This window comes from Lupinus angustifolius, chromosome LG07 (assembly GCF_001865875.1).
Source record: "Lupinus angustifolius cultivar Tanjil chromosome LG07, LupAngTanjil_v1.0, whole genome shotgun sequence".
In the NCBI taxonomy this organism is placed as follows: Eukaryota; Viridiplantae; Streptophyta; class Magnoliopsida; order Fabales; family Fabaceae; genus Lupinus; species Lupinus angustifolius.
The window spans coordinates 7,515,591-7,527,654 of NC_032015.1; the positions used below are offsets into that span (position 1 = coordinate 7,515,591).

The 12,064-nt window shown below is 34.4% G+C and overlaps 2 protein-coding genes across 2 annotated transcripts in view; both read right to left on the reverse strand.

The window, feature by feature from the left end:
- The window catches only part of LOC109352114 (probable carboxylesterase 12), a 39,213-nt gene extending 27,815 nt beyond the window's left edge, over positions 1-11,398 (reverse strand). The window contains exon 1 of the mRNA XM_019593930.1: positions 11,298-11,398. Coding sequence (XP_019449475.1) covers positions 11,298-11,344 — 47 coding nt within the window. The 5' untranslated portion in view covers positions 11,345-11,398. The remainder of the gene's footprint in view (positions 1-11,297) is intronic.
- On the reverse strand, positions 10,178-11,308 carry LOC109352116 (probable carboxylesterase 12). The gene has a single exon (XM_019593935.1). It carries the CDS (start codon positions 11,219-11,221, stop codon positions 10,247-10,249), a length of 975 nt encoding a protein of 324 aa, XP_019449480.1. The 5' UTR covers positions 11,222-11,308; the 3' UTR covers positions 10,178-10,246.

Genomic DNA, 12,064 nt, shown 5'->3' on the forward strand with positions numbered 1-12,064 from the left:
TGCCTATGTCTGTTTTCATGTCTCTTTCACTTGGACCTATGCAACCCACTGGGGTAGTGATTCAATTAGCAAACATGGGTATTGCCTATCCTACTGGTTTGATAGAGAATATCTTGGTTCGGGTTGGTGAACTTATTTTTCTGACTGATTTTTATATTCTTGATATGGAAGAGAGATCCTCCCGTAACATAGTTCCTATCATTTTGGGGAGGCCATTTTTGAGAACAGCCCGAACCAAGATAGATGTCCATGCTGGAACATTATCTATGGAGTTTGGTGATATTGTGGTCCGATTTAATATTTTTGATGCTATGAAGCATCCATTTGAGGACCATTTTGTGTTTCATATTGATTTACTTGATGAGTTAACTAATGAGCATATCTGTGATTTCCTTAATGATTTTGATTCTATGTCATTGATAGACTCATACACTTGTCATACATGCACTGATTCTGAAATGTGTAATTCTTGTATTGATGAGTTTCTGCATATTTTTGTTGATTCATATATTGTAGAATCAGATTGCACTAACTCAATTGTTGCAGACATCATACAACAATCTGATTTACTTGTCAAGGTGCAAGCTCCAGAATCTATGTCTGCTACTTTGGTTCCATCTGTTTTGCAGGCACCTGTATTGAGCTTAAACCTTTCCTTGAAAACCTCAAGTATGCTTACTTGGAGGATGATGAGAAGTTTCCTGTTATTGTTTCCACCTCCCTTGATGTTGATCAAGAGGAGAAGTTGTTGCAAGTATTGAAGAAGCATAAGAAGGCAATTGGTTGGACCTTAGCTGATATTCCTAGTATTAGCCCATCTATGTGCATGCATAGGATACTCTTGAAAGATGGAGCTCAACCAGTGAGACAACCACAAAGGAGACTCAATCCAGTCATCCTTGAGGTTGTGAAGAAAGAGGTCACAGCTTTTACAAGTTGGGATTATATATCATATTTCTAATAGTCATTGGGTGAGCCCAGCTTAGGTGGTTCCAAAGAAGACATGAATTATAGTAGTGAGAAATGTGAGAGATGAGTTGATTCCAACGAGAGTGCAGAGCAGTTAGAGAGTTTGCATTGATTATAGGAGGCTCAACCAAACAACAAGAAAGGATCATTTTCCCTTACCATTTATTGATCAGATGCTTGAGCGCTTAACAGGTAAATCTCATTTTCCCTTACCATTTATTGTGATGCTTCTAATTATGCATTGGGGGCTGTCCTTGCTCAGAAAGTGGACAAACTTCCTAGGGTAATTTATTATGCTTCTAGGACTTTAGATGTTGCACAAGAAAATTACACCTTAACTGAAAAAGAGCTTTTAGCTATTGTATTTGCTCTGGATAAGTTCAGGTCTTACTTGCTTGGTTCTAGAATTGTTGTTTTCACTGTCCATGCATCTTTGAAGTTCATATTGAAGAAAGCTGATTCCAAACCAAGATTGATTAGATGGATGTTCTTGCTCCAAGAGTTTGATTTGTGACAGGAGTGGAGCACAAAATTTGGTGGCTGACCACTTGAGCAGGATTGAAGGATTTGTTGATATGATGCCTATCAAAGATGATTTTCCTGATGAACAACTTCTGAATATTTCTGTTTCTTTCCCTACCCCTTGGTTTGCCAATATTGTAAATTATTTGGTTGCATCTGTTTTTCCTCCACTTGCATCTAGAGCTCAAAATGATAAACTTAAGAGTGATGCTAAATATTATGTTTGGTATGATCCCTATTTGTGGAGATTGTGTACTGACCAGGTTACTAGAAGATGCATTCTAGATCATGAGATTGAGTCAATCCTTTAGTTTTGTCATTCTTCTGTAGTGGGTGGCCATCTTGGTACCCAAAGGACAGCACGAAAGGTGCTTGACTCTGGATTTTATTGGCCCACCATCTTCAAAGATGCATGGAGGTTTTGTAGCACTTGTGAGTAGTGTCAGAGAGTAGGTGGTACCCTTTCTTGGAGACAAGAGATGCCTCAACAACCTATGTTGTTTTGTGAGGTGTTTGATGTCTAGGGTATTGATTTCATAGGTCCTTTTCATGTTTCTTTTGGCTTTTACTATATTCTAATTTTTGTTGATCATGTTTCTAAATGGGTGGAAGCTAAGGCCACCAGGACTAATGATGCTAGGGTTGTTATGGATTTTGTTAGGTCTCACATTTTGTGCAGGTTTGGTATACCCAGAGCCATTGTTAGTGACCAAGGCATCCATTTTTGCAATAGATCCATTCAAGCTATGCTCAAGAAATATGAGGTTGTTCATAGAGTTTCCACACCTTATCACCCCCAATGTAATGGGCAAGCTGAGATTTCAAACAGATAGATAAAAAGGATTTTGGAGAAGATGGTGCAGCCTAACAGAAATGATTAGAGCAACATACTTGAGGATGCTCTTTGGGCACATAGGACTGCTTACAAGGCGCTCATAGGGATGTCTCCTTATCGGGTTGTCTTTGGTAAAGCATGTCATTTTCCTGTAGAGATAGAACATCATGCATACTGGTCATTTTCCACAGATAAGAGCTTCAAGGTTAATGGGCATCGCCTCAAGCCTTTCCTCACAAATCATTCCTTAGTGTATGAACTTATGGAGGATGACTCATTGGTTGAACCCACTTTCCCCACTCCATGAATCAGGGAGTTTTTCTTTCTCTTCTCTACCTTTTTATTGCACTTGTCCAATTCCATTGATTGATATGTATGTCTGGATTTTCTGATTGTGCTACATTGGGACAATGTGTAGTTTAAGTGTAAGGGAAAACTATTTTAGGTTGTAGGTTTTGTTTATGTATGTTTTTCTTTGACTTTTAGGTTTTGTTTAGGCTTGAGTATTTTCTCCCATACTTTCATTCACTTAAGTCTTGATATCTTGTGGTGTGAATCCATGCATTTCTGTATGTGAAGTTGCTTTTGAGAATTAAGAGGTTGAAATAATTGTGATAGACTTGTCCCTTGTGAGAATTTGAGCCTTAATTGTGGATGGATTGTTGTATGCCATCTAATATTATTTCATGTGTGATTGCACTCTTGATTACTTGTACTCTAGAACTTGACTTGTTTCTTGTTGATACTTGATATTCACATGCACATATTGAAGTGATCTAGGCATTTCTTTTGAATAAGCCACTTAGCCATATAAGCCTACCTTGAACGAATTTATCCTTTGATAGCCCCTTTGAGACTTTTATTGTTATTTAGCTCATTACAAGCTTATAAGTGAAAAACCATGATTGTCCTAACCTTAGGGAATTTTGGAGCTTTGGAATTGTTTTGGGAATGGGTATTAAGTAAGAAAGGGTGCATTGTTCTTCAAATCTTGTGGATTCTTGGTTATGTCTTAATGATGGTTAATACAATTGCGTACATAAGTGTTCCTAAAAAAATGAAAAAGAAAAAGAAAAACAACAAAAAGAAAAACAAAAGTGAATAAAAGGTTGAGTAAGGCAAAGAAGATTGGAATTAGAGATTTGGTCTTATTTTTCCTTACTTTTTACTGATTCCTCATTGCTCCTATATTCCATTTGGTTTTACCTACATATCCCATATGTATCCTACCTTGTCCTTGGCCCCATTAAAACCTTGAAAAGTCCTTTTGATCTTTATGTGCATGTGCTTATGTTGTTGATGTTAGAGGCTTGTCAAGCCTATGGTTGTATTTGTTTTCATGAAGTGCTTTGAGTTTAAACACTTGCAACCTACGACACATGAGTGTAAACACTTTAGATAGAATATCTTGTGAGATTCTATCATTGTTGTGACTCGCCTCTTGGTTTGATTGGTTTCATGGCATACTTGAATTCATTGGATGATATTCATGGACATCTTGATTTGATTCTTTTACTCTTGTGTGTTTGAATTTGCCCATTTCATTGTGTTTCCTAGATTTCATTGTGAAATATGTGATTTTCTTAGGTTTCTAGTTTTTGTGATCTTCTTGCATGACTCACTTTGGTGCATATTGGTTAGCATAGCCTTATTTCTTGATTTTGCCCAGGAGTGCAAAAGGTTAAGTGTGGGGGTATTTGATGAGCAATATATTACACACTATTCATAACCTTAATTTACCATGATTGATGATTCTTGGTGCCTCATTGACTTTGTTTCACATGGTTTAGTGTTTTAGACTTTATTGGACTAATATTCCTAAAATGAGTTAATTTGGGATTATTTGGCCTGATTAAATCTATTATCGTTTTCATATCACATTTGGCACCAATGACATTTTGGGAATTATGGAAATCGAGGATATGTATTGAAGTGGAGATTGTATTTTCAATTTAGGAGTTGTTTTAATGTAATTTAGCTTTGGGCCCATTGTTTAGGCCCAATTCGGTTTATGTGTGTTGGAGGGGTTAAATTCGGATTCCCCACTCCAAACACACATACTTCACTTTGCCTCATTTTAAAACACTTTTACTTTGCTTCACTTTGAAAAAGACACATTTATGTTTTCCCTCTTTTTGCTCTGCTAGGGTTTCACTCATTCTTCATTTTCTCATTTTCGGTTTGCTCTTCCATTGCCATGGAAGGCTAAATTTCTGGACTAAGTTCCTTTGGTAATGTATCACAACTCTTGAGGTTTTGTTATTAATGCATTTTCGGTTTCTTTATTGTTGATTTCTTCTATCTTATTTATGAATATGGTTTGCTTAATTCCATTGCTTAGAAACTGGTTGGTTGAGTTTATCTTCACTTAGTTGATTTACTCTCTCTAGTGCATGAATGCTTAGTTCGTGTGAATTTGTTAATCGTTTCATGCTTATACTGATTTCGCCTAGTTTGAGGTTTAGGTTCTGGAACTTTGAATTGATTATCGCATAGTTAATTGATTCTCAACAAATTCGGAAGTTAATAGTTGAATCCGAAAATAATCTTTTGAAACCGAGGATTGAGTTGTGAACAAACGAACCAAAGGGATTTAGCCGTTTTATTACATTGTTTAACTATTGTTTCTGAATTTGATTTATGTTCATACTATCCAACTACAAAAACCCCATTGTGTGTGTGAGTATAAGGTGTTTGAAGCTTTGCTTGAAAGATAATCCTTGGGAAACGACCTAGGAGTCACTTCCGAGTACTGCAGTTTTAATTGTTATATTATTTGTATGGGTACGACCTCGATCACCCCTGTTGAGTGAAAGCCAAGTAGGATTATGTTTACACTTATGTCATCAAGCTTCTTCCTTAGTTGATCAGGAACATGCTTGTAGCATATTGAGCCAAAGATCCTTAAGTAACTCACATTTGGCTTCAAACCCGACCAAGCTTCTTCAGGTGTGATTTCCTTCAGCCTTTTAGTAGGAGATCTGTTTAGTATATAGGTTGCAGTTGAGATAGCCTCACCCTAGAATTTCTTAGGTAGATTCTTTGTTTTGATCATGCTTCTTCTTATGTTGAGGAGTGTTAAATTTAATCTCTCTGCAGTGCCATTATGTTGTGGAGTGTTTGGAGCTATCACTTCATGAATCATTCCTTCCTTAATGCAAAATTATGTCCATTTCTTTGAGTTGTATTCCCCACCCCCATCAGTTCTTAGAGTCTTTATTTTCTGTCCACTTTGCCTTTCAACCTGAGTTTTGAAGTTTGTGAAGGTGGTGAACACATCATTCTTCCTTTTAATCAGATACACCCTGACTTTTCTTGTGAAATCATCAATGAAGCTTACAAAAAATATGTTGGCTCCCAATGAGTTTTCTTCAAATGGACCACAAACATCTGAGTAGACCAACTCAAGTGTTCTTCTAGTCTTGGATGGAGTGTGAGAGGTAAATGATGTTCTGGTTTGTTTGCTTGCTAAGCACTCTTCACACAAGCCACCAGGGATGTTAATTGATGGTAAGCCATTCACAATCTCAGCTCTACTCAATGATTCAAGGCTCTTAAAATTCAGGTGTGCATACCTCTTGTGCCATATCCAACTATCTTGAGAGACTTTAGACATAAGACAGCTATGATTTCCCACTTGAATCCCAATTTTGAATGTCCTGTTACTTGATAGAGGGACCTTTAGAATTAAGTTCTTTCCAACATCAAATACCTTAAGAGTTTTGTTCATCATTAACATAGTGTATCCTCTTTCAAGCAGTTGCCCCATGCTCGAGAGATTGCTCTTCATCTTGGGCACATAAAGCACATTATGAATGCTTGAGTATCTTCCATCCTTCCTTTGAATTGAAATGTCTCCAATCCCTTCAGACTCAATAAAGCTATGATCTGCAAATTTGACTCTACTCTTAGCTTATTCATCAAGATTTGCAAACCATTCTCTGTGGCCTGTCAGATGATTTGAGCAACCTGTGTCAAGGTACCAACAATCACCATTGGCTTGATCCTTTTCAGTCGTGACCATGAGAAGAACTTGTTCTTCATCCGACTCATCTTCATGAGCCAATCTTGCTTCTGTTGTTCCAACATTCTCATTTTTGAATCTACATTCAGAGGCAAAATGCCCAAGATTCTTGCAATTGTAGCATTGGATCTTGCTTTTATCAAACATCTTCTTAGGCTTTCTGTTTGCTTGTTCTTGAGAGAAGTTGGAGCATGAATCATGTCTACATCTATCTCTGCTTCTTCCTTTATCAGCTTTCATTCTACCCTTGCTTTTCTTGCTAAAGTTTCCTTGGCTAGAGTGTCTTTTGAAGGAGTATGCTTGCAGAGCTTGAGGTTGGTGTTCACCTCTATCTTGACTCCTCTCCTTGATTCTCTGCTCGTGTGCTTCCAAGGAGCTCTGCAACTCATCAATCTTGAATTGTTCAAGATCTTTTGATTCTTCCATAGCCACAACCACGTGATCAAATTTGGGTACCAAGGTTCTCAAAACCTTCTCCACTACTAGTTGTTCTCTCATTTCCTCACCACAGCTTTTCATTTGGTTTGTGAGAGATCTGAGTTTTGTGAAATAATATGAAATTGTTTCACTATCTTTCATCTGCAGTAGCTCATATTCCCTTCTTAGAGTTTGCAATTTAACCTTCTTCACTTTTTCTGCCCCTGCATAGCATTTTTCCAGGTTTTCCCAAGCTTTTTTGGCTGTTCTAGCACTTGAAATCTTCTCAAAGTTTGATTCATCTACACATTGATGAATCCTGAAGATTGCCTTGCAATCTTTTCTCTTGCCTTCTCTAAATGTATATTGTTGAACCTCAAATGCATCATCTTCAACTGTTTGAACACCATTCTACACTACTTCAAGAACTTCTTGATAACCAAAGAGCACTTTCATCTAAACTTGCCATCTATCATAATTCTTCCCAACCAAAACTGGTAATGACATAGTGAAACCATTGTTCATGGCCATTGTTCTTGTGTCTCCAATTCTTCCTTCCACAGCTTCCAGTCTCGAACAGAAGGCTCTAGATACCACTGTTGAATCTTTAAGCATAAAACTACACCTTATGCAACTAACCAAGAACAAGATGAGTTGTGTTTTGTGCGGAAAGAAACAGAGGAAGAAGAAGAAGGAATCAGAAGAAGAAAAAACAGAAGAAATTGATTGAAATGTATATGTATATTCATTATGTAATCAAGTGAATTACAAAGGCTATTTATAGTAACATTTCAACAACTACCAACTAACTCCAACTAACTGAACTTACTATCTTTAGAAGTTCCTAACTAAATCAAAAACTAACACTATAAGAAACTGAATTAATTCTAACACTTCTTGTACTTTTTCTTTTACCAAAAAAAAATTCCCCAGGATGGTCAGGTATATTTGTTGCAAACTTTTTGACAAAGAAGAGGAAAAAGAAACTCGTGTAGCTAGTGAAATTTAAATTAATGTGCTCACATTTTATCTTTTGGCTCAACCAACTAAGGTGTCACCATGGAGCAAAAAGGTTATATTTGTAAAAAGTGCAATGTAATTTTTGATTTATGAATTGTTTAATATAAACACCTAATTTTGTCTAGAAAAACATATTTAAGACAATTCTAATATTTTTTTACAAACTGAAGAATTGATAGGAATATTTTTCTAACAATTTTATTTTTATTCGATCACTCATTGTACTTTTCTCACAAATTAATATTTTATCTACCTCCATTATAATTTTTTTATGGTTAATTTTTCACAAACTAAAAAACCCACAGATAAAACTTTTGTAACATTTTTTTCCTCTTTCAAGAACTCATTTTATTTATTATCAAAAGCTAATATTTTGTCTATCTTCCTTACAATTTCTTCATGTTTAATGGTTCACGTGTAAATTTCTTACAAAATGAAGAACTCGCATATAAAACTTTTTCTAACATTTTTTCTCCCTTTGTAACACATTTTACTTTTTATCTCAAGTTAACATTTTGTCTACCTTCCTCATAATATATTTATTTTTCATAGGTAAATTTTCCTTCCTCCAATATTCTTCTATATATCATTCAATTTTACCATTTCAAATTGTTCAATCTAATTTATTTTTTATTTTATACTTTTGCATTATATTAATTTGACTTTGATATAAACAATATGGAACAACACGTATGAATGCACTCAAATAATGTGATATGTCAATATCAACTTTTTGCTTGTAATTGAATATACTCAATATCAATTGCTCATTTTTTAATTTCCATCTAAAATGCACTCAAATAATGTGATATGTCAACCCATCTTATTCCTAAAAGTTGCTATATAATTTGTCTATAATCTTTCATATGACTAACCGGAATAGCCCAACTTTAATATGTGATTCATGTAGCTTAGTGGTAGCGACTTAATAAAATTTATGATTATAATATCTAAGGTCATAGATTTGAATGATAGAGGTTGACTCTTGGAGGAATATAATACTGCAAATGGTATTTAAACTTATATGTGACATGTTCAACAGGGCTTGATAGGTCGCATTTCAAAACAACCACTTAAAAGTTGATATATAAAGTTTTCATTTGTGTTTCTTGCAAGTCATATCAAATAAACAATAATTAAAAAATTGTGAGAATGATTTCAATTAATCAAATTAAATTTTAGGAAAAGTTTCAAAATTTATGATGGGAATGTTAATGCATGAATAGTCTTGAGTGGAGCTTGCTGATGAGTTTCATCTATACCTCTAAATCCAAGAATTATTATTTTGTGATATAATATGTTGGTGTTTGATAGATAAAGAGGATTGATGAGTTGATGAGTTGATGAGAGAGTAAGAAAAGGGATTTGTGAGAGATGATGAGTGTTTTTTGGTATTACCAATGGTATTTCACATCCTTTGGTTGGTAAGAAACTAATCTTTTTTGTGTAGATATTCTTCCAACAATTGTCGCTTCTAGAAATTTAACCATTAACCTTTTGGTTTCATGAGAATCTAGTGAGACTTTACATCATTATCCGAACACCTTGTTGGTTGATGATGGAGTGATTGTTGAGTCTTATGCATCATAATTATAGAATATTAGGATTAGTATCTATAGTTAATTGCTTCCATCTTAATCTGTTGCTTATATTTCAGTTATCAAATATAACTATTTTCATGTAACTTTCACTTCAAATGCCTTTCAGTTTTCTAAAACAATTACTAATATCTGTAACTAAAGTTTTATCTGCATGTTTTTTTTATGTGTAACCTCCTATCCTTTAAAAACAAAATTAATTATCTTTTAAAATATAAAACTACCAAGATGTGATTAGTTTTATACATTAGTATAGATAAAGGTAACATCCTATTATTCCAAAACGGACAAACTCGAAAAGTAGAAATTTCACCTATTGGTATGCTTTTTTATTATGCGGTGGTATACATATGTGAATGTTATATTTTTTAGGCAAAAATGAAAAAATAGTTGATTTTAACTGACATATTTTGACTCGTAGCATAAATATCTCTAAATGATTACTATCTATGCCTTTACCCATTCAATGCTACTTAGATTCAAATAGTCAGAGAAGAACACGGTCCAAATACTACCCTGGTTCATGGTTCGTTCTTGATATGTGTATATGCGAAGACAGTATCTGTTCCAAGATTTTATGTTCTATTCTATACCAATTTAAGCAAAAAGTGCAAACTAATTAAAAAACATAATTTTTTTTTATTATTCGTTGGAATATAACATGTGCGATCCATACATACTCAATATGCAAGCTCCGTGAAACGATTAATTGTATGATATATAAATACTACACCATAAAATTTTTATTACTTTCCCTCAAGAGATATATAGGACGCGACAAAGACTAAGTATAAAATCCATTGCACTCTCATCTATTAGGAGTCAATAGATGAATGCAGTGGTCACAATGCAAAGACCCTTTTAATCATGTTTAATAAAGGTCACAACATCATTGAGCAAAGTCAAAGCTTCCTCAGAGGTTGGCTTGAACAAATGAAACACATGGTCCTCTCCCTTAGTTTCAATCACATTCACAATTCCATTCCACTCCCTCTTTTCAAGCGACTCCTTATAGTAATAACCCCTATCTTTCAAAAGATCCTTTTCAGCAACAAACACAAGCAACCTCTTAGTACCCAAGTTCACCAAATTTGGATCCTTATCCGGGTTAATAAGCGGGTCATCAGAACCACTTGTTGATGGGCTTGCAATACGCCATAACTGATCCACCTTGGGTGCGAATTCTTGACTTGATTCTGACCCAATTCGATCCACTCCCCAAAAATAAGGATGGATCAACACAATCCCTTCAAGCTTCACACCAGGTAACCCTTCTAATCCGACACGAATACCCATATGATGTGCCAGATTTGCACCAGCACTGTCCCCAGAAAAAAACACATTTTCAAAATCTGCATGCTGATTCAGCCACCCATCAGGGCCATTTCCACCAAGATGGGAAGCAACCCATTTCAGAGCAAGCCATGAATCATCATAAGCAAAAGGAAGAGGGTGCTCTGGGGCTCTTCTATAATGAACAGATACACCAATAGCATTAGCCTTTGAAACAACCTTGTTAAGGTAGTTGTGGTAGTTTGGTGAAAAGGGTGTTTCTATACAAAAAGCACCCCCATGGAAGTAAACAAAAAGAGGAAGCTTTTGGTTTTGGTTTGAAGAATCATCAAGAATGGTTTTAGGGATAAAAAGCCTCACAGATATGGCTTCTTCATTGGATATAACGACATCTTTGGATTCAACATTGGTTGTTGGATCAAGTGATGGAGGAATAAACTCTTCTCCTATAAGCCTTTCTACACGGCCGTTTTTGTATACCTTTATGAAAGGGGCGAAATCATAGGCTACTTCATCATCTGTAGAAATTGAATTTGTAGCCATGGTGGAAAATGGTGTAGAGTTTGAAGATTTTGATAGCTTTTAGAGAGGGAAGAGATAATGGAAAAGAATGGGTAATAATATTGATGAGTTGGTAGCTTGGTTTTGTTTGTATATAAAAGACATTTGTTTTGATGATGTGTAGTGAAGCAAGGCCTAACCATCTCATTTCCTCTCATTTTCCTCAGTCATCAATTGTCCATGAATGAATATAGAAATATAGTAATATAAAAAGGTAAGTGTTGACTAGAACCATGTGCTCCTAGAAAGATCTTAGGATGGAGATTTCAATTATATTCCATATATGAATAGAAAATTTAATGATTTTGATTTTTTTATAAAAAATATTATAAAATTCTAGTATTATATTTATTTAATATATTATCGAGAATCATAAAAATGTTGGTCACATCAGCACCATAAAAATACCTATAATAAATATCTGCAAAAATAACTTATGAGTGTGAACAAATATCATGATATAGGCTCTGCGAATCCACACATTTATAAATTATTTTTTAATTAAATATTATATTATAATTTTTATTATTTATAATAATATATTACCTATTTTATATTATTTTGTAATGAATTTTAGCGATTACAATATAACGATAAATTTAATATATACATAAATTTTATTATTCGAGTAATGATTATTTTATATATATTAATTATTACAAAATATATAAATATATATATATAAACTTAAAAATCTTTGGGTATCTACATATAATCACTATTTAAATTAGTACCCGCAAATAATATCATCATGGGAATAGAAAAATATTATCTCTCTGTCAGCCTGCCACATTGGCATCATTAGTTTTAGTGACAAAAAATAAA